Source organism: Natator depressus, chromosome 14 (assembly GCF_965152275.1).
Source record: "Natator depressus isolate rNatDep1 chromosome 14, rNatDep2.hap1, whole genome shotgun sequence".
Classification (NCBI taxonomy): Eukaryota; Metazoa; Chordata; order Testudines; family Cheloniidae; genus Natator; species Natator depressus.
The window spans coordinates 9,395,296-9,419,122 of record NC_134247.1 but is presented as its reverse complement, the minus strand read 5'-3'; the positions used below and the strand labels follow the sequence as shown (position 1 = coordinate 9,419,122).

Below are 23,827 nucleotides of genomic sequence, written 5' to 3'. Positions count from 1 at the left end.
AGCCACTCCTCTGAAGGAAAGGGAGAGATCTGCTCCTTTTTCTTACCTACTGGATCCTGTGAGCACCTGGTTTATTTGCCTGGGGAAGCCACACTTGTCCATAAAGCAGCACAGCACCTGAACATAAAAAACCCTCTAACTGAAGACATTTAATTTGCAGTTGCACCTGTTTCTGCTTTCACAGGAAAAATCCAAGGTGAGAGAGTGAAGTCTAGCTCAGAAAGATTCCTCCCACTCCCTGTCCATGAAGTGGAAATTGAGCCAGAGTGTTAAGTTCCTGGTGAGATGAAGCTGTATCTACTTTCTGCTGCCTATAAACCTTCCCTAAAATGGTTACTGACCATACACTAACAGTAGATCTGCACCTCACTCTGGTCAAGACTAAACACTGGCCAAGGGATGCTACTGGAAGTCTTTAGGGCAAATTCAGCTAGGACAACACAGGGGTGTAAATTGGTTAGAAGTGTGTGCAACTGGTAAAGCAGTGTAACTTGCACCACCTTGGCGTGCACAATGTATACAAAATGCGTGGAACATGGTAAGGAGTGCAAGCTAGGAGCGGAAAGACGGGCAAAGAGGAGTGTTATTTTACACCTTAATTGGTTGCTTTTCCTACTCTATCCCTGCGGTGTGCAAAATAAGTAATTTACACACCAAGGGAGAAAACTTAGATGGGAGAAAACTATTGCCAATGTGTACAATAAAGATTTTCAGCAGCCCTGCCCATGTTACACACCCACTGAAAACCAAGCTGATGGAATATCTACAGATACCTAAATCTCTGTTACAATTGGTAAATTTGGCCTAGTAAATATAAAATACAGAAACAGATAACGAATGGAGGATAATGAAGAATGTGTGTGTTGTACAAGAGAAAGGTGTATTGGAAAACCCAAGATGGATCCTGGCAGTGGTGGTTTCAGTTTTAGGTTTCAGTTTATTCTATTGTTTACACCATGCAAACCAATTACTGCTTTCTGAAAACAAGGTCATTCATGAATGCCAAAATAAGCCATGAGAGGGGGTTTTTAGAGACCGATTTTATTTGCACTGGAGTTGTCTTCTCGCTGTTCAGCCTTAGCCTTACCTGACTGCAATCATCTTTAAATACAAAAAAATAAAAAGGAAAAAATTCTGGGCTAGTAGGTCTTAGATATTGTTTTGTGCACCGTGCAGCAGCCAAGATTGAAATTACTGTAAGAAACAAACAATCAAACCTTAAACTGTGTCAAATCAAATTTGGTTTAAAAATCCCATGGCAACTGAAATCCTGATATTTCATGGCATGTCCCTTTCAGACAGAAATAGATGTTATTAGCAGCCAAGCACCAACACTTTTCATTCTTGTGCAAGCCACAGTTCCTGGACCCCAAAGGATGCAGTCACAGGCCTTGTCTACATTAGAAAATTCTGCACTTTTCTCCAGGAATGGCAGAAGCTGCACCAGAGATTAGTAGAAGTGACCTTTTATAAAAATTGGTTTGCACTATTGGTTCTATACTATTTGTATTATGGTACTGCGTAATGGCTCCAGTTTAAGGCCGGACCTAGTCATGGGAAAAAATCCTAGAGCGTATCTTTTAGAAAAAACATCATCTTGTTTTTAAAAGTGCCAGCTGCATGCACAACTTCAGCAATCCCTGGGCTGGAGGTCAGGACTACCATTGTTGCAGCTAGTGGGCTTTAAAAAAAGTGAGGAGGGTAAAATTTTCAAAACACATAAGTGACTTACACCAAGCTCTTATACAGTGCTTTTCATCAGTAGATCTCAGAGTGCTTTACGCAGGCCAGTATTATCCCCATTTTACAGATGGGGAAATGGAGTTTCCGAGAGGTGAAGTGATTTGCCCCAGGTCACTCAGCAGGCCAGTGGTAGAGGAGGGAATAAAACCCAAGTCTGACTCTAGTCCAGGGCTCTATCCCTTGGGCAACATTCCCTCCCCAACTCTGATGCCTTCATCCCATTTTCAAAAGGGGCAGAAAGCTTTTTAAATGTTTAATGAAGACTAAAACAAACTTTATGTAGTGGAAAAGAGGAAGCAGGTAGAGGGATTCAGAAAAGGGTGACATGGTATAAATGGGTAGGCAGGTGGATTTTAAATAGACTGGAGGCCAGCGTGCAATGTAGGTGTGAGGGGTGCCACAGAGGCAGCACCTATAAAACAAAAAACCACAAACAGCACACACAAAAGCAGGAGTAGGGGGCGTGGCCCAGGGCTTTGGCCAGAGAAAAGCATGTATCTTGGACATGTTGTAGAGGAAGAAGTGGCAAGATTTGGATGTATCTGTGCTCTGAACAGGCTACTCTATTGAAACAGTTATTTGCTTGTATCTGATTTTATGTGAGTGATGGTTTGTAGATTCTTTAATTGTAGGTTTTCCTGTAAAATTAGAAACACTTTAGTGTAGCAGAGTGCCATAAAAACAATCGTATTTTACAGGCAGCTGATGAGAATGGATTACTGGTTGGAGAAAGCTAATCCTGCTGCCTTATTTTGTGGTGCCTCAAGAGACCATGAACTGGAAGAAAAAAAACAGAGTGCTCATCTGCATCCTAATCCTTCTGATACTTTTAGTTGTGATCCTTCTGATCGTTTTAGGGGTACTTCTAATGTCGCTTTCTAGGAACCAGGAAGACATTTCAAGGCTTGCAGTCGAAAGAGGCAACTTAATGGAAGAAAATTTACTGTTAACACAGCAATTGGCTAATGTTAACCAAGAAAATCAAAGGTTGAGACATCAAAATTCAGTCTTGAGAGAGAGAATTAAAAGTTGGACTGCATCATGAAAACTATGTTTTCAGAGCACAGCTGGAACAAATAGCACCAGGAATTAACAATCAAAATAATTTAAATTAAAAAGTAAGGAATGGTTAAAGTACCTTTCAATAGATCTGTTCCTAAAATGAAAACTGTTAGTCTCCGAGATTCGGAAGAATCTCTCTACAAAAGGGGTGGACAAACTAAGGCCCACGGGTCGGATCCAGCCTGCCAACTGTTTTAAACCAGCCCTTGAGCTCCCGCTGGGGAGCGCGGTCTGGGGCTTGCCCCACTCCGGCGCTCCAGACGGGGAGCAGAGTCGGGGGCCACTCCACGCTGCTTCCAGAAGCAGCGGTGTGGCCTTACTCCGGCTCCTATATGTAGGGGTAGCCAGGGAGCTCCGCTCTGCATGCTGCCCTCCACCCCCAAACGCCACCCCCGCAGCTCCAGGGGGTGGCTGTAGGGGCGGTGCCTGCAGATGGGGAAGCGCGCAGAGCCGCCTGGCTGCAGCTCTGCGTAGGAGCCGGAGTGGGGACATGGCTGCTGCTTCCAGGAACCACTTGAGGTAAGCGCTGCCCGGAGCCTGCACCCCTGAGCCTCTCTCTGTGCCCCAACCCTGATCACCCTCCCACCCTCTGAACCCCTTGGTCCCAGCCCAGAGCACCCTCCTGCACCCCAAACTCATCCTCAGCCCCACCCCAGAGTCCTCCCCACCCTACTCCCCTGCTCCAGCCCAGAGCCCCCTCCTACACCCTGAACTCCTTATTTGTGGCCCCACCCTGGAGCCCACACCCCCAACCAGAGCCCTCACCCCCTCCCGCACCCCAACCCCAATTTCCTGAGCATTCATGACCCACCATACAATTTCTATTCCCAGATGTGGCCCTCGGGCCAAAAAGTTTGCCGTTCCTTGCTCTACAAGCTTATCATTTTCGAGGGTGGTGAATCAATCACAGGTAGCAAGTCAAATGCAAAGTCAGAGCAGTCCCTAATGCTTAGCAAACTCTTTTCAAGCAATTCTTTATTGCTCATCAGTGTCCAGGATGCTCCCTGTACAATTAGAAAACATTTTAATGTTCTTGTGCACTGCAATTAGCAGATTTCCAGAAAATATTTCTCTGTTTAACGATTTAGAAAATAGCTTCTAAAAGTTTACACAGGACTTTTCTTTAAGTTTATGGAAAGAGTTTAAATTGGCCATATTGAGATAGTTATTTAAATATAAAATTGTGAAAAAGAATGGATAATAGAGTATTTCAATAAGTTACAATTTAGTAAATTAAATGACTGCCTGTTATGTTGGAAAGGGGCAAGGTCCACTTCATGCAAATACTCAAACTACCTCTATCACCAAACCTCACTTTGAAAGTTGGTCCCTTTGCTTTCAGAATTACTGTTGCTTTACGTTCCATTTTGCATTGCTCTATATGGGCATGATACCCAAGCTGCAGTTTCTACTGAAATTAAATTTCTTTGCATCTATTTTAGTTTTAATATAAACTTTTAAATGTGTGAAATCTGATGTATAGTGGCTATTTACCACACCAGACAGCGTTGACTGTTGGGAGCGTTTGCTCTCAGAAGTCCTCAGTAACAAATACACTGATCGATGCCTTCACTTGCTTTGTGATGAGTTTTTCCTCTTCTTTAACTGTGGATTTGTACCCTCTCCCAGGAACTCACGACTGAGACATGCAACACTAGTAGCAGCTGCGTGTTGGGACCACAGATGAATTCCAATGTACTTGAAAATAACGTACATAGTAGGATGGTTCAGGAACGTATTTATTTTCAGAATCTTGTACAACAAATTGAAAAATCTGGACAGCCAACCAACTCCGGAAATTCTGCGCTTTGATATTTTCTGTCAGAAACATTTGCAAGTTCAACGCAATCTGCATTTTTCACAAGTGTCCAGTTTGCAGCAAAGTGTATTTGGAAACAAATTTTTCCACTAGCTCTCCCTCTAGCATCTTCATAGCTCTCCAGTGAATGCTCCCGCAGTTTACTGGTTTGCCTTGGGGATGGCTTAGCTCCTCTTTGATGTAATCTAGCCAGAGATCTTTTAAAGAAAAAGAAAAAAAAAGAAAAAGAAAATCTAGTTACTTTCTGATCTGGCTGTGATAACACACACATGACCAGGCCTAACATAGAGGCTCTCCACATTAAAATGTTACATATGTGAATATAGTGAAGTCCAACTGTTTGATTCTTTGTACAGAGGAAGCTTTGCCTAGGGGTTATAGTCCAGACATGGAGTCCAGAGAGCTGGGTTTTCTTCCCAGCTGTGACAGAGACATGCTTAACCTATATGCAGACCATCTGTAAAATGGAGATACTATCCTCAAAGGGATGTTGTGTAAATGAACACGTTTACACACGCTTGATTTGTACTTTTTACAAAAACTAGTGAGTTACAGATGCGTGCTTCACCCTAGGCCAGCCAATGTCAACAAACCCCACAAGCCCTGACTCACACAAGTAATCCCGCTGACTTCAGTGGGACTACCCATATGAGTATTTGTTGGAATCAGGCCCCTAAACTAAAAGTTCTATGGGGCAAATTCACTGTGCCCTGTTAAAGGCATAGCATCAGCAAACTGCACTATGCAGTTTAGCAGACATATGGGAAGGAAGATCACCCCTTCTCCTAGCTTGACAGAAACAAAGACACTGAACAAAACAGCCTCCATACCAGAATCTGCTAGTCTGAAACATACCAGAATCTGTAGAACCAAACTCTCTCAGGGCACGTTCATAGTATTCTCTCAGATTAAGCATCTTGCAGGATTCCTAAGACAGAGTTTAAAGACCACTGATGGTATACAGAAACAAACCAAGCTGCTGCATTATTAGATACTTGAACAAAAAAGTTATGCTAATTAAATTGTTACACACACACACACACACACACAGAGAGAGACAGCTCAGAAGTTTGAAGACTAGTTACCATATGTGACTTGGTTTTATATTACATGTTGTGGATCCACTTTAGAAGACAAATATGGAGATGACTGCAAACTAATTATATTATACTCAGACAACTACCCCTTCCTATTCAACTCCAAAGCTGTAACACATGTCCTACAAAATACAATACTAAAGGCATAGTATTTACTATGCTCCTTAGTACTTACTTGCTCCTTCTCTATTTCGATCATTTTCCTGAAGAACTTGAGCGAAAATGGGCGACTTTCATGCAGGCTAAAATGAAAGCATTAAGAACTTTAGACTTCAGATCTCCTCCAAACATATGTTAGAAAGACCAGATTTCAGATTTTTATTTTTCACCTGGTAAAGACTTTCTTTGCTTTCTTATAACCGCCATCTCTGTAGGCCCAATCAAGGTACTTCTCTTTCATGGTTACTGAGTCAGCTGGGGCTGTGACAAATAAGGATCTCTGCAAGTTAAACACACAGGATCTTTGCTACAGTTACAAAGTAACCACAGAGAACTATACCAAATAATTCCTTCCAATTCCTTGTCTCCATTTTCATATACACTGGCATCAAATATCTGTCTCCTGAGAAAGAGGCTGAATTTCAAGTATTGGAAAAAAAGAGTATCCTAAACTGTAGCTGAGAAATGGCAGATGTAGCAAACCCAATATTTTTCAACTACAAACCTCTAAAATTAAATCAGAGCTAAAATTTCTTCCTTCCCAATATTCAAGTCAGTTTAAAGAGTTAATACTTTGCATTTCCATAGTACTTCTCATCTGGAGGATCTCAAAATGCTTTACAAACAAATTAATTCTCAAATGTCCCATAAGAAGCAAATATTTTACATTTACAAGTAGAGAAATTGAGGCAGAGAAGTGAAGTATTTTGTCCAAGGCTACTCGGGGGGGGGTCTCTGTTGGAATTAGAACCAAAATGTTTTTCCTCTAATTTTCTGGTACAGTATTCATGCTCCTAAAGCAGGTTAGGTGTTGTGGCAAAGTACCTTGTTCTCCTCAGCAGACTCTGTCCTTTTTAGCCTTGCAGACACCAGCTTGGGCAAGGCAAATCCTTACAGGTAGCACAGAGTCCGGTTATTCCTTTCCCTGATCAGTCCCTTGTGCTTGCTTTCCCTCCCTTCCTTGAAGGGTTCGGTGTCTTGCTGGCCTTAGCCTACTGGCAGCTTCCCTGCTTCTCTCACCCCACCCCACTTCCACGCTGGAGAGGGTTTAAAAAAAGGTCTCCGGCAGTTGGAGCCAGCTGAACTTAATTAGCTCCCTAGCAACCCCTTTTCCATCTGAACCTTATTTCCCCATGGTTCTCCTCAGTGGACAGGGAGAGGCCTTTTAATCCCCTGGGACTAATTACTACCCCTCCCTTTTTTGTAGCCGTTTGTCCTGGGTTTACCACAGTGTGCAAGAGAATATTTTACAGACTGACAGTTGAAAACAGGACACAAATTGTAAGCCACACAGATATTATAGGGGTAAATTTTTAAAAAATGACTTAGGAACCTAAGCCTCATTTTCAGAAGTGACTTATGCTTCAGAGTCTAACTGATTTAGACTACGCAGCCTGCGACAGCAAGCCTCCCAGCCCGGGCTTGCAGACTGGCTTCTGTCACTGTGCTAAAACCAGATGTGTAGATGTTGTGGCTCAGGCTGGAGCTGGGGCTCTGGAGCCCACCCCTCTCCCTAAGCTTCAGAGCCACAATTTCAAAGCGCTGTCTACACAGCTATTTTTAGAGCACTAGCCCCACTGCCTTAAGCCTGTCGAGCCAAGCTGGAAAGCTCACCGTCATGGGCTGCATAAACATACCCTTAGAGCCGATGGCACTTAGTCCTCTTTAAACATTTTCCCCAAATGCTTCAGCAGCACTGCATTCAGACTGGTGATCAAAGCCTGAGACAAGGGCTGCCTGTAGAAAACGTTTGTTAAGCATGTCCTACGTACTGTCCCAGTATCTCATGGCCATTATTGACTTTCTAGTCCATTTCACACAGTAAGAGGATTATATTTCCATCAGCCAAATACCTGGTAGAGGGCTTCTGTGTCTTCCTTGCTGCTTGCTTCTTCACCCCATTCCACCCATAGAGTCCATAACGGCAAACAGCCCTATAAAAGAAAAGGAAGCAGTGAAAACTCAGGGCCAAGCCTCAGCTTGATCTGCATAAAAATGCAACAGTCACCAGAGAGTTTAAAAACAATTTTACACACACATTTCCAGCCAACATCCACCCATGTTCTAACGTAGGTGCTGTATATGTGGATGCAAAATCACCCATCAAAAGGGGCTGTCATGAACAAAGGACTAGTTCCCATGCACAAACAGCAACTACAGATTACATATGCCTCCATAATCTTCCTCCTCTCCAGGTGGAAAATGTTGCCTGGCTTAACAACTGGTAGACTATCATGCTTGGAGTGGGTACTTTTGTATCTCCAGACAGAGAAGTCCAAAGGCAGCAGAAGGGGGAAATAGATAGCCTTCCTGTCTCCTCCACCTCGTGGAGTTCAGCTGCAGGCACCTGGGGTGGGGAGAATTCCTAGCCAGCTGATCAAAGCTCTAAACTCCATCCCCTTCCCACCCCCAGCACTTCGGGGGCAGCTGCCCGGCCATGAAAAGCAGGTATGCTGGGATGCAAGAACACATGGGTACCTCTCCAAGGCAGACACAGGGAATGCCAGTTGGCCACTAAAAGAACATGGAACCTAGCACCAGGATTCATAGTTCAAATCCTTGAATTTCAAGTTTAAAATTTTTTAAAAGTCATGATTTTGTTTGTATTTCACTGACAGACCTGAACATAGTATGTATTTTGAATGGTGAGCCCATATATATTTATTTTAAAGACTGGTTTGGGGCTTTACAATTTTAAGTAAATATAAAGCCACAGGTCAGAGAGCTCTTGTCGTAGAATATTGCACAACAGAGTAAAATGGTCACAGACCTTAGATTTCACCTGTCTCACAGCCTCCTCAAAACACTGGGCCACATCGCTGCTGTTCAGTTTGATTAGCACGTGCAGTCTCGTGTGCCACATTTCCACCGACTGGCTAAAATGTTTGGTTGCAGCTGCAGCTACCTCTGTGGCCCTCTCAGAAAGACCAACCTCCAGTAACAGGTGAAGCTGAAATAGCAGTTGAAGTTAATCAACAAGACAGGTCCACATAGTTTATCAAGAAATTAGGCCCTGATCTGGCATTCCTGCACACCCAAAGCTCCTATTTACTTGAATGGCAATTTTGGGAGTGCAAGTAATTCAGAATCAGGGCCTCAGTCTAGTTCCTGCATATATCCTTACCCACGGTTTGTATAAAGTCTCTGGCAGCAAGGTGGACTCATGGGCTCTGCTGAACACACTCAGAGTCCTTTCCAGCCTCTGAAAGAGAAAGAGAATAGGCTTTGCTGCTGTACATGCTGGAGTCTACCGAAATAAAGCTTACGTTTTCAAGCCCGCGGCTTTCTAAGGAGCCCAAATCCCACTGAAATTCAATGGAAGATGGATGCCTACCCCTTTAGCCTCCTTTGTAAATTCCAGCTTACAAGTGGCATTAGTTCCTCAGCCTTAAGGTTCCATCCTTCTTTTAGAGACAGATGCATACAGGTACCTTGCACACTGATTGTACAAGAAACATAGCAAAGCTCCCTTGCAGTTTTAAGGGCAGAGTCAAACCATAAATAGCTAATTTAAAGAATCAAATGCAAGGGAAATAGTTAAGGCAACAGCTTTCTTAATTCAGCCAGTCTGATTTAAGCACAGCTGTGGTGAAGATTCAGCAGTGCAGGCACTAAAGTCTGTTCATCCAGATAATGAAAAAACTATATTTACCCATCAAAATAATGCTTACTTTAAGTAAGTACAATTTTGCAGTGCTGGTACAGCATATTAAGAAGTTTGTCCTCCTACAGCGCCTTTCATTCCGAGGAGCTCACAGCACTTGACCAACTTTAACCTTCCTTTGCCCTCTGGGAAGCCAGGATGTATTATAACCCAGCAGACCGGTTAACTGAGCCACAGAAAGATCAAGCAATAGGCCAAGGTCACAGAGCAGTCCTGGAAATACAGGAGAGCCAAGGATTCCAGGTGCCCAGTTCTGGCCACTACGTTTTTGGGAATATTAAAGATCACCATCTCTTTTGTGAATGCTGCAACGAAACTGGACAAGAACCAGATACGGCAACATGGTCTAGAGGCTGAGACAATGAGAGTCAGGAGACCTGGGTTCTATTTCCAATTCTTCCATTGACCCTCTGTGTGATCTAGGGCAAGTCTTTCTCTGCGTTGGTTTCTCCATCTATAGAATGGGGATGATACTTAAACAACTTTAGAAGGGAAAATTAAGATCCCTGGATTAAAACTGTTATAAATATAATGAAATTTAAAAAATTCTTTGCTGTTGGGTTATGTTCGACTCAACATTATTTTTGTATAGCTTTTGTTTATAAAAATATCATTAAAGAAACGTATACAATGTAAGTTAGCAACATTTTCTTAAAAGTTCAGGTTTTAAGATTAAGGTATTTTTCCTCCCCACTACAGGAACTCAAAGAAAGCCCCAAACTTCTGGTCATTTACTTGAATCAAAAATGTTTAATCAGTTTCAGGCTTTCCCACCCCATACAGAACAAGACTGATTCACATCTGGGTACATGCATGCCAATTTTCAGGTAGATGACCACATGGGAAGACTGATTTATACAGCCCTGAAGGAGGATGCCTAATAGGGAGAACAACTGATCCTTAATGACAGCTATCAGTCCAAATAACTAGCCAATTGTTCTCATATGAGCTGCATTATTTGTTTCAAATTGATGGAAATCTACCATAGTTTACAAGGATATCACGAAGACAGATTATGGAAGTCAGTGACAGCAGGAGATTTTGGTACTATGAATGTACGATGAATGCTTACCTTCCGTCTCAATTCCTCACTATTGGTTTTCCTGTTAAGTCTCTCCAGGCAAAAAGTGACATAGCATTTCCACATGGCCTCTGCAAAGTCAAAGGGACAGTTAACCACTGAACAAAACCATAGCAGAGAGCACAGACACCTGTCTTGTTGAGTGAGATGTCAAGCACTACTACAATTATAAATACTATCAATGATGCATCCATAATTGTGCCAAATGAATATTTAAAATAACTTGTCTGCAATATAAACTACAGATGTTAATGCTTAGCAAATACCCTTCAATCCCATTGTAATTTTACTCTGAAGAGCATTCAGGACTCAAGTCAGTAAAGCATTTAATCACATGGTTAAGTCCATCCCCATTCACAACAGCACTTTAGCACATGCTTAACTTTGAGTGCATCCTCCAGTTCTATTGAAATCCATGGAAGTGAAGCACGTACTTAAGTGTTTTGCTGAACTGGGGCCAAAATGAGGATGAAATGTGGTTCCTGGCATGAAGGCCAAGGGCAGGACAAATGCACGGGTTGGAGATTATCCTCCAGGACCTAAAGGCACAGTAGCAATAGGCCATGGCTCCTAGTACCCAGGGAATTATAGACCAGTCAGCCTAAATTCGATACCTGGAAAGATACTAGAACAAATTATTAAACAATCAGTCTGTAAGCACCTACAGGAAAATAAGCTTATAAGTAATAGCCAGTGTGGATTTGTCAAGAACAAAAATCATGCCAAACCAACCCAGTTTCCTTCTTTGACAGAGTCACTAACTTAGTGAGTGGAGGGGGAAGCAGGAGACATGATATATCTTGATTTTAGTAAGGTTTTTGACAATCCCACGTGACATTCTCATAAGCAAATTAGGGAAATGTGGTCTAGATGAAATTACTAGAAGGTGGGTGCACAACTGATTGAAAGACTGTACTCAAAGAGTAGTTATCAATGGTTCACTGTCAAACTGGGACCGCATATCTACTGGGTCAGTGCTGGCTCTGATACTAGTCAACATTTTCATTAATGACTTGGATAATGGAAAGAAGAGTAGGCTTATAACATCTGTGGATGACACCAAACTGGGATGGGTTGCTAGCACTTTGGAGGATGGGATTAGAATTCAAAATGACCTTGACAAATTGGAGAATTGGTCTGAAATCAACAAGATGAAATTCACTAAAGACAAGTGCATGTACTACACTTAGGAAGTAAAAATCAAATACACAACTACAAAGTGGGGAATAATTGGCTAGGTGGTAGTAATGCTGAAAAGGATCTGAGGGTTACAGTGGACCACAAATTAAATGAGCCAACAACATGATATAGTTCTGCAGTATATTAACATGAGTGCATATGTAAGACGTGGGAGGTAACCGTCCCAATCTCATCAACACTGGTGAGGCCTCAGCTGGAGTTCTGTGTCCAGTTCTGGGCATCACACTTCAGGAAAGTTGTGGACAAAGAGAGTCCATAGGAGAACTACAAAAATGATAAAAGGTTTAGAAACCTGATCTATGAGGAACAGTTAAAAAAACTAGGCACGTTTAGTCTTGAGAAAAGATGACTGAAGAGGGACTCTAAGTCTTCAAATATGTTAAGGGCTGTTATAAAGAGGACTGTGATCAATTGTTCTCCATGTCCACTGAAGGCAGGACAAGAAGTAATGGGCTTAATCTGCAGCAAAGAAGATTTAGGTTAGATATTAGGAAAACCTTTCTAACTATAAGGGTAGTTAAGCTCTGGAACAGCCTTCCAAGGGAGGTTGTGGAATACCCATCACTGCTGGATTGTAAGACACACACTTGTCAAGGATGGTCTAGGTATACTTGGTCCCGCCTCAGCACAGAGGGCTGAACTAGAGGTCCTCTTGAGGTCCCTTCCATTCTTACATTTCTATGATTCTACTACAGCCCATGTCTTCCCACGGGCCGCCACGCAGAGATACCACTATACAGAAACAAGTGGCTGGTAAATCTATAGTCATTCCCTAAATAAGCTATATAAAAAGAAACTGTTTAAACATGTCTGGGCTACTGTTGTGTTTACAAATGCAATCATGTTCAGTGTAGGCAGGAGCCAAGTACAAAGATCCATTCCACTGACATTCTGTGTATGCTGCTTAGTTACAATATATTTGAATTCTATGGGTTTCATCAGACAGATGCTTAAAACTGATTATTCTCTACCAATGGTTTCCAAACAGGGGTCTGCAGAGATCGGGCTGGTTGCAAGCTTCGGACTCTCCCCATTCACTAAATCACATTCCAAAAAAAAGCTAAAAAATAAATGCTTTTCCAGTATGCTATGCCAGGTAAGCAATTGGTGCCTTTGCTACAAGGATGTTGCAGGTTTGTGAGTGTGCAGGGACATGGCCCGTAGAATTGGATATGGAAGAGGTGGCTTCCCCAAGATACTCCCTTTCTATTAAGATATGGGCCCTGGCTATAAAATAGCTTAGGAAGCCTTGCTGCACATTTCTTGCGAGCGCTAGCATACAAAAATATTGAGAAAACCAATTTTAAAATAGAAGCAGAATTTCTAACCTGTGGGGAGCGCTGTCACCGCTTCCTCAAAGACTGCACAGCACCGCTCCTCCTTCTGGGCCACCTCGGATGCTTTCATCTGTTTAGATGAACATTCTGGGGATGGCAAGGACCCCTTCTCCAGCTCCCGACGGGCCATGTAGTCCCACGTAAGAGGATCATCAGCATGCTCGGCCTGCAAGCTAACCCACACAGTCTACGATGTCATGTGCGAACTGCCATCTTGCTTCAAGCTCATTCTAGAGGAGTGGAATTATGGAGTCGCCAATTGCAATTTACTCAAAGGGGATAATTCTAAGGGAATTAAATTTCATTGATAAAATGTTTCACCCTTCCATAAGAGGCAGTTAACCAAAATTTTGGCCTGTTTCTTTGCAACAGTGCTTGAACTTGACTGTTAGCTTTAGAAGCAGCTCTTTTGGAAAAAGAAATGCATTGGAAAACTTAATATACGCAATTCCAAGCAACTAAGTGAACTAGGAAGTTATACATTTCCTGAAAATTGTTATCCCGAGTGTAAAAAGTCATTCTCTGAGGACAAGAGCTTTTTATCCACATTTTGTCAGCATGCTATCAAGTGAAGCCAATTTTGCATTATATATACACACAACATCCTCCTCCAGAAAGTTGGTTTGCCTGGGGCACCAAAGTTTGTTTGTTTGACACTAAAAATTGGTCTTTTTCTTAAAAAGAAGTCTTGTTAGATCTTAACATCCAACTTCCCCAGTACAGTGTGTCTGACACCAAACTGTCAACTGGCCAGAAATTAGGACCTCACTGGCAATTTTTATTTTTTTTTTAAATCAACTTACTTTTCAAGAATTTCTTTTTGCAAGTCTTGTGTAAAATCAAAGAGCTTTGCAATTGAAAACAAGGACAGGTAGAACTCAGCACCTAAGATCAAGAGAGCAAAGAAACTCAATGACAAGTAAGATACTACATTCCTCTGGTACACTGCATTTCTGTCATCTTTGCTGGTTTTCAAAGGTTTTACAGATGTTTCCAAGAAAGTAAATATAATACTGTAAAATCTATCCAGCTACTGAAAAGTAATCATTCTAATGCACATATTAGGACAGACCAGATGTTATTTATCTGTTTATTTTTCACTGTCTGTTTCATGTTAGTCATTAGGGCAAGCAAGGCCATGACCCTGCAACCTATACTGTCACCGGGAGTCTTTTGGAAGGGAACAGCACTTCTTGCTTGAGTGAGGACTGCAGATTGAGTCACATCCTTTTTGATCCTGAAAATATTTTTATGTTTGGTTTTAATTGAGGTCACAGTTGAAAAAGCAGATTTACAATTCAGCATGCGGGGAAGAGAGAAGGGGTTAATGAGACGTGCTTTATAATTTGTATTAACATCACTACTGTATCCAGAAGATATTTTTTGATTTTTACAAATGACTATGGGCCTGATCTTGTGTTTATGCAGATCTAGTGATTGTGAACTCAAACATAAGGGGTGTGGAAAGGCAATGGCTGCTATTTCAGGCAAAAGGCAGGTGAGCCAGAGAAGGTGCCAGCCTGAAAAAATGGCTATGAATTACCAAATAGTGCTACCCATTCAGTACCTCCATACTGCTCAGGATTTGTGCAGGAAAGGGTGAATTGTGCAGGAAAGGGTGAATTGAGGACACATCTCTGTGCATACAATGAAGCCAAGACTAGCCACACTAGATACCAGAGACTCACTCCAACATGGTCGTTTTTCCATTAAACAAGAGGGGAGGGGAAGCATTCAATTACCTTTGATTTTCTGAACGGCATTTCTGTAGATTATTCGAGCCATTTCCCCATTAAGAACCTCCTCAGAATAATTGAACTCGCCCTAAAATGTGAGATAACTAACTTTAGAGAATTTTGTTTCTTTTTGAACTTCCATTCTCTGCAAAGAAGATTTACAACTGGTGATGGACATTTTCCTCCACCACAACACATCTCTGTCTAGTTTATACAGACAGATTAGAATTAAATCAATCCCTACTACAAAAGAGAGGAAACCAGTTTAACTAGTCTTCATCAGAAACCGGTAGTTACTTTTAAACAGGTGGGTATAGAAAACAAACAAAAATAAAAGGTCTTTACCAACAACTGTTGTGTTCCCTTAAGGAAAGTCAAATAAATATATAAACCATGTGATCTGACCATAAACCTGTAGCCAAAGGTCTGATATCCACAGGAACGTAAGTTATAATTGAACAAACAGACTGGTTCCTCCAAATGGCTATAGATCTCAAACAGTACATTTAAAAGGTGCTCTTCTAGCAGTGCAGTCAATTACAGCAGAACCTCGATTACCTGATCTAACTGGAACTTGGGCCAGATCAGATAATCAAAAATTGAGATAACCTGCAGAACGGACAAGTGCAAAGCTGCAGCGCCATCTAGCAGCAACAGGAGTGATCACCCACTTCTGGATCTGGGTGCGCTGGTTGTTCAGTTAATGGAGAGAGCCAAATAATGGAGGGTCAGAGAAACGGGGTTCTACTGTACTACATACTTCTAAAACCCTCTATCTTAAAGAGCATTTGCCTGTCTACAAAACAATCCATTTTAAATAACAGAACTTGCAAGTGTCCTACCAAGTCCATCTTGGCTTGTTCAAACTCTTTCTTCTCTTTTCTTTGCTTTTCAGCATGCATCAGTTCCATTCTGAAATACTGCAGGCAATAGGGAGGATAAAATGGGAGGAGAAGAGGGGGGTAAATATTTATGGTGCACGTAAACAAACATGTGGACATTTACTAAAGGAAGCCTTGTGAAGATTTGCATGTAAGAACTTCCCACCAATGTCTAGGAGTCCTAGTGTGAATGACTTAAGTTTTGAAAAATAGCAACGAAGCAGCTATTTTAAAAACACAGGATTAATGCACCACAATATGAAGTTTGCTGACGTATTTTAAGCAACTATAATATAGCTTTATTTGTGATAACACTGCATTAGCAAGTGATCAGTAAAACGCTTTGCAACAACAATTACATCTTAGTAATATTTCAGTTCATCGCAGCATCTGCTATTCCATCTTTGCTGAGATGTGAGGGGGACACTGCCCATTTATATATGCAGATTATGAAGTGTGCACTTTTGCAAGCGATCACTGTATAGCCCTAGATTCAATTAACAGGCGTACGTACATTGAAATCAGATGACAGACCACCAGCCTTTTTCCATTTTAGAAACAGCATCTGCTAGAATAGCAATCTCGTGACCCACAATCAGCACTGACTTTGCTGAAGGCTCCAGGAACACACCCCTTAAGCCCCTCTTTGGGATTTGTTTTGTACCAGTGTTTATGGTTGCTCGTGCCCGTGAAAGTTCACTTACTGCATAAATAACAATCTAGAATAACTAGATACAATGCAGTGCCAGCTATTATAATACAAACTAAGAAGAAGTTGGCATACTCTGCACTCAGGCAAGACTCCCATTGACTTGAATGGGAGTTTCGCCAGAGGAGGGAATGCAGGCCTCCTGTGATTAAGCAACCTTGCAGTAATGTAATTACAAAGCTGCTCTTACTCTCTCTCTTCTCTGGAATTCACATTTACCAAGTAGAGACCTTCATTGACTTGTAAACTGGCTCCCTACAAAAGCCATTCCTCAAAACTCATTTTCTCAACCAGTATGCTTTGCCCATAGCTAATGATGTGAAAACCAGAACTAAGGGCCTGATTCTGTTCTCATTTAGACTGTTGTAAGTTAGAGGCAACTCAATTGAAGTCAACAGAGTTACAGCAATGTAAAACTCCTGGAGAACTAGGCTTTAAGCGAGTGCATGTGAAAGGACAGGACAAAATAGGCTAAAGCAAATCTGATCGCAATGTGGGCTATTTATACTAAATTGGTTAAGATAAAACAACTCCCCCAGCAGACAGTTTGGATGCCAAGCTCTAACCCAGAGCAATTTTTTCCTGTAGAACTCCCAGTGTCTAGAAACAGGCATTTAAGTGTAAGTCAGAATTTCTCCTACCTATAGGTGTAAGGATTTTACTCTGATTTGTTTAAAGCCAGTCTTGTAAAACTGTCATGAAATATTACCAATTTAAGTCCAAAACCAATAATCTGCTCACGCTTCCCAGGACAATGGGAAACTAATCTTTGCCAGACGGATCCAAGCAAACATAACTATACACAGAAGCAGAATCATAAACTCACTTCTTGATACAGTTTTGGAGACTCTGAATGAAAGCGCAATGCACGAAGGAACAAGTGCCTGGCACTTTCGGACGAGAGGCGTTCCTCCATTTCCCACTTGGCAGCCATAATCCACAATGCTACAATGGAACACACAAATGGATCTGTATCAGTCTCTGCTACAAGACTAATGGGAGAAGAGAGGCAATTCTGGAAGGTACCACCAAGAAAATACAATACGTGACTTTAAACCCAAGGGGGGCACAAGGGGGAGCTTAGTCCGTTCAAAGCGTTCCACTTCAGGGATATTTGTGTAGTTCCCTGCTCTCCTTTGGGGAAGGGCCTTCGAGGCCTGAGGACACCTACAGACACCATTTTTCCTGATCTGCTAGCATGATCCTTCCTTCAGAGCCCTCTCATTGCAGTGACATTCCCTTTAGAGGAGCAGCAAGGTGCAAAATGCAAGAGAGGGACTATTAAGGAGTTGAACTGGATCTCAAAGAGCAGTAGGTTGGATTGACACTAGTTTGTCACGGTAGCATATTATATTGTTCTTCTAAATGAACCAAACTGGCTGATTGAGGGGGGATTTGATAGCTGCTTTCAACTACTTGAAAGGGGGTTCCAAAGAGGATGGATCTAGGCTGTTCTCAGTGGTAGCAGATGACAGAACGAGGAGTAATGGTCTCAAGTTGCAGTGGGGGAGATTTAAGTTGGATATTAAGAAAAACTTTTTCTCTAGGAGGATGGTGAAACACTGGAATGCGTTACCTAGGGAGTTGGTGGAATCTCCTTCCTTAGAAGTTTTTACAGTCAGGCTTGACAAAGCCCTGGCTGGGATGATTTAGCTGGGGATTGGTCCTGCTTTGAGCAGGGGGTTGGACTAGATGACCTCCTGAGGTCCCTTCCAACCCTGATATTCTATGATTTGAATGCAAGATACTAAAAAGCATTTTACTGTACCTGGCTTGTTCGGATGAATGGCTAGCATGGCAGAAAACACCTTGCTAAGCTGAATTTTTTTATTCTGTAAAGACAAGAGAACTCCTTGAGTTTTACCTGTTGTGAACATTTTAGCATTGACCTGAACCATCTGCAACAAAGATGCATTACGGAGTATTGACAGCGACAGTACAGTTGAGATGAAAAAGGCATTTCCATTCCACTATTTTTAGTAACTTCCCTCCCCAGAAAAAGATTGCCTTTTGGGAATGGCATTCCTCATATTTGTTCAGCATTAAAGAGGTTACTTCTATAAAATTACAGAAAAGTAACATTTTGAATACTCACCCATTTCTTGCAAAAAGCCACATGTGACAACCACAGCTGAACGTCATCCTAGTGGAAAGGCAAGGAGATAGGATTAACTAGGAAGAAACAACACTGCAACAATACATCTTTAGAACTGCTTGCATTTTGAAAAAAGTATAGAGCATACATTTGTTATGACTGAAGTAGAGCAGTCACTCTGCTGCTTGTGGTACTCCCTTCCTTCACACCTTCCACCCACACATGCAAACCCCTGCATCCCTTCAAGGCTGCCTCAAGGATCCCATCCCTCAATCCCCAAATACAGTCTCCTCTTTCCCCATCATCTTCCTGCACCATACAGAACTCATCAGCACAGTTCCTTCATCAGGAAGAGGTATTACTGCCAGATGACTCAAGGAAATCCCTTCACCTGAAACTACTCCAAGTTTCCAGCCCTTGCCAGACAAATCCACATGGCAATATAAAGAACTACAGCCGCTAGAGAGGAGAAAGACCTAGTAGATCATAGAGTCTATCTGTTCACAGGGCAGAATATTGTCCCTCCAAGAGGCTGTGTATCAGATTCTGGAGCATTATCCCCAAACTACCACCATCTGTTTGAACAAACATCCATTTAAGTTTTATTTTATATTCTCCTGCATTATCACAGATACTTGTTAGCAGTTCTGCTTGTATTTATTCTCTTACATCACATTGCATCAAGAGGTTGTTTAATACTGCCAGGCCCTACATAAGGAAATATACTTACTTTCCATTTTTCTGTGGCACGCTTGAAGAGGCCATGTATTCTCTGCACAATAGAATACTCAATCTCATCCTTCTTAAATGAATATCCAATGCGCTGAGGGGTGGGAAAAAATAATCGTTAATTTTCCTGCCCTGTCAAGGTTTGATTTATGCTACTTTGTATCATAAGGAGTTCATCAACTTACCGATCTTCTTTTCTTGATCAGTTCCAACAGATTAATTTCATACTAGGGGAAGTGGAGAAAACAATTACAAAGTAATTGAAAGAAAAAAGTTTCCAAGTCGAACCCTTTATAGCTGTTAAACAGCTAATCAGGTGGACAATAAGAATTATAGCCATGACAGAGTAGTTATCAAGTTAGAGCCAAACATTTGTCAGTTATGCAGCTATGGAAGTTGCCAGCACCCCAGTTGGACTATTTATATCAGGTGTGACATTTCAGACACTCTCAAGTTCAATTAATAAGTTAAATGCTACCACAAAATAGGTCACACTTTATTATTAATAATAAATTGCATTTCTCTAGCACCTTTAGGAGGGTGTCTTAGCTAAGTCTCAACATTTCTGAATAGAGAAGGAAGCTGACGCACAACAGAAGTAGGTGTCTTGTCCAGGGTCACATAGCAAGTCTGTGCCAGAGTCAAGAACAGAAACCAGAACACCCGATTCCCAGTCCGGTGCTTTAACCACTAGCACATGCTTCCTCATGTAATGTTAACGTTATTAAAGGACCTGACGAACACAATAACCCTTAATAAAATGTACCTGAATGTAATTGATAAAGTCTTCCTTATGGAGAGCTCTCCTCTGTATTTTGTATTCTAGAGCTGAGGCCTTCTTAATGACTGCCCTGGAGAAATGTAAGAATTCCATTTTTAGGCATTCTTTACTTATTTTTAATCCCAGAAAAACTGACGTTGCTGCAGTGTACAGCACCACAGGTATTTTCTACAGGGCAGGTTTTAAGTTCAGTTTTGTTCTTGTCATTCCTTTTCCACGTGGCAAGAGTCAAATGATGACCAAACAATGAAGTGTCAAATTGTTACATGTGTTTGTGACGGAGGTAGGGTCCCCATTCTGTTCATTCTTGAATTTGATCTCCGCCCATTGTGACATCCTACAGTTACAGGCACTGAGCCTCTTTGGACCTTGGGTTCTTGGATTGTCTCCCATACTACTCACCGTTTCTACTAAGTTGCTACAACAGCCTCAAGTAAAACACAAGGCAGATTTCCAGTCCACACACAGCTTCTTCTGACCCAGAGAAAATTAAAATTAAGCCAAAAACCTCCCTTTTCGAACGTTAATCACCATTCTGGCAAATGACTGCCTACATCCCTTGGATTTTTTAGTTTAGTTGCTAAACTGGTGTTTACTACTCTGCCTGACAAAAACCTGTGCTCTGCTCACCACCTCCAACAACACGCACGTGGAGCTCTATTTCAGCCTCCATTTGCCTCTCCCATAACTGGACCCAGGTGGGTCCTCTCCCACCCTCCAATAACCTGGACTGGATTCTACCCAAGCCTCTGCCTGCTCCTCCTCACAGACCCTGATAATACTGGCTCAGGCTCAGCCCCTTTTCCAATAATATGATCTGTAGTCCAGCTTCTGCCTCCCACAACCAATGTCCTACACCCGTCTCCCTAATAAACTGGGCTCTGAGCTCTGATGCAGCCCCAGTCCCCCTCACCTCATAACGCGGGTCCCGATTCTGGCTCAGCCGTTCATCCCAATAATCTCCATCCATCCCTCCCCCTAATAACCTGGCCTCTGACCACAATAACCTTGGTTCTAGCTCAGTCTCTACATCTCCCCAACAGTATGGCTGTTTTCTCAGACCCCCCAATAGCCTCAGCTCCCACCCCATAATGCAGCTTCAAGCTCAACCTTCCCTTCCCCACAATAGCTGGGCTCTGTCCCTCTAGAAGTAATCCCTTGGGCTCCAGCCCAGTCTCCGCCCTGACCCCCAGAGGCCCTATCCACTGGGCTCTAGTCTAGTCTGGGAGAAGTTCTATAGCCTCTATGAGCAGGGGCTCAACTTGACGATTGAGATATTCCCTTCTGGCCTTGGAGTCTACGAATCTCCCTGTTCATCCCTTGCCTTCATGGGACGTGGAGAAAATAGGATTGTTTGTTATTTCTCTCAACATACTCAGAGCACTTGCAGGTTCAGACAATGACTGTAATCAAATCTCATGCTTCCCGTCTTCAGACCGTGCCTGGAGGAGTCAGGAAGGATTACCCCCCAGTGCACAACTGGTCATATGTGATTGCAAGTGGGGGTGGAGCACAGTCAACCTTCCTCTGAAGCTTCAGGGGATGGCCACAGCGGAGATGGGACAATGGACCAATGCTGCGAGGTACTACAGAGAAACCTCTAACTTATCTACCCGGCCGCTGTGTCTTGCTCACGTGCTCAGGGTCCAACTGATGTCCAGGTTTGAGGCTAGGAAGGACGCTCCCCCCCCAGGTCAGAATGGCAGGGACCCTGGGGGGAGAAGGGACTTCCTCTGCAGCATGGGGCCTGCTGGGAACCTGGGCACCTCTTACCTGAACAACTCCCTTTCCCTGCCATTGCAGGCGGCCTTGGCTAGTTTTGTATCCCGGGGGCTAGCCCGATTAGACTGACTGGGTTCAATACAGGGGTCCTGCAGGGTATTTCCTGGCCTGAGACACACACGCTACTCACGGATCTCTCTCTCTCTCGGCCTTACACTCTATGAAACCAGCCCTCTGCCCGCCCCCCCCGGACCTCCCCGGCGCCGATCCCCCGGGCCCCGATCCCCTAGCCCAGCCCCTCTCACTTTATCTCTTTGCGCGTGAAGAGCCCGACCCGCTCCAGCTGCTCCAGCTCCGGGAGCCGGCCCTCGATGCGCTGCTCGATCCTCTCCGCCATGGCGGGCGCTGCAGCGCGGGGCGAGCGGCGCTGCCGGGAGCGGGGCCGGAGCAACCAGGGCCCATGTGCGACTCGGCAGCCCCGGCGCGGCTTCCGGCCTGGGCCTGAGCCCGGGGAGCCGCCACCTTCCCCGCCCCCCACTTGCGCCGGGCACGTGGCTCTGCCGCCCCCCTGCGGCTCCTGAAAATGTGACACCCCCCCCCCCGCGCAAGGCTAAATAAACCCCGCGAAGAGAAAATATAAAGAACCCCTAATTTTAAAAATCATGAGATTTTTGAAAGTAATCTTACGATTTTTCAAGGCCTGACTCATGCTTTTTGAACACTAGCGGATGGTAACACTGAGCTCCTTGCAGAATCAGGGCCTAACTCTCCCAAATTGCAGGTAGACTGGAACGCTTTGAATAAGGTTAGTTCAAGAGTTGGTCCCAAATTTCATCCTTTTGTTTGTTCATTGGTCAACACTCTTACAAAAAAATGTCTTGGCATTTTGAATTTTGATATTTTTTGAACAGTTCTAGCTGATTTATCAAAGCCAAAATGCGGGTCACAATCAAGGTGTGACAAAGACCTAGAATGAGAGAGAGAAATAAACTATTCATGCAGGGAACTTAAAATACTGTGTGATTTCTTCCAATGGGTCTATAACCTCAGTTCCATGGTCAGTTGTTTCTGATATAAAGAATTGGCAACCATAGGGGACATGAAATTTGTGTAGACGGTAGGGAACCGTAGTTCTAAAATGAGTGATGCCCTGGAAATCAGGAACCTTTGAGAAGATTAGGTTTGATTTTAAAAAATCATGAATGGGATTTTAAATATGTAGTACTCATATAGAGCTAGATTGTCACAGCTTTTACTCAGCTGTTTGGGGGAGTAAAACACAGCCTTTAGTCATAATATCATAATGTCACTACATAAATCCATGGTACACCCATTCCTTCAATGCTCTATGCAGTTCTCATTCCCGCATCTCAAAAAAAGATAGATTAGAACTGGAAAAGGTACATAGAAGGACAACAAAAATGATCAGGGATATGGAACAGATTCCGTATGAGGAGAGATTAAAAAGACTGGGACTGTTCAGTTTGGAAAAGAGATAACTGAGGGGGGATTTGACAGAGGTCTATAAAATCATGAATGGTTTGGAGAAAGTGAATAAGGAAGTTTTATTTACCTCTTCACATAACACAAGAACCAGGGGTCACCCGATGAAATTAACAGACAGCAGGTTTAAAACAAACAAAAGGATGTACTTCTTCCCACAATGCACAGTCAACCCGTGGAACTTGTTGCCAGGGGATGTTATGAAGGCCAAAATTATAACTGGCTTAAAAAAAGAATTAGATATGTTCATGGAGAATATGTCCATCAATGGCTATTAGCCAAGATGGTCAGGGAAGTGACCCTTTGCTTTGGGTGTCCCTAAGCCTCTGACTGCTGGACAGGGACAGTGTGGGAGTGTCACTCGATAATTGCCCTGTTTGGTTCATTCCCTATGAAGCATCTGGTACCAGCCACTGTCAGAAGACAGGATGCTGGGCTAGATGGACCATTGATCTGACCCAGTATGGGCATTCTTAGGTTCTTAATCCTATGCTTAGCCCTGCTCAGAT

The 23,827-nt window shown here is 42.9% G+C and overlaps 1 protein-coding gene across 1 annotated transcript; it reads right to left on the bottom strand.

Moving 5' to 3' along the window:
* Positions 1–4,546: 4,546 nt before the first annotated feature.
* UTP6 (UTP6 small subunit processome component) lies at positions 4,547–22,333 on the bottom strand. Its single transcript, XM_074972094.1, has 19 exons — positions 22,121–22,333; positions 20,079–20,163; positions 19,498–19,539; positions 19,314–19,406; positions 18,584–18,631; positions 18,257–18,320; positions 17,315–17,433; positions 15,741–15,818; positions 14,905–14,986; positions 13,966–14,047; positions 13,154–13,335; positions 10,617–10,696; positions 9,005–9,082; positions 8,651–8,830; positions 7,734–7,814; positions 6,051–6,160; positions 5,897–5,963; positions 5,480–5,552; positions 4,547–4,821 (listed from the first exon to the last, which is right to left on the bottom strand). Exons 1-19 carry the CDS (start codon positions 22,210–22,212, stop codon positions 4,664–4,666), a joined length of 1,794 nt encoding a protein of 597 aa, XP_074828195.1. The 5' UTR covers positions 22,213–22,333; the 3' UTR covers positions 4,547–4,663.
* Positions 22,334–23,827: the final 1,494 nt, after the last annotated feature.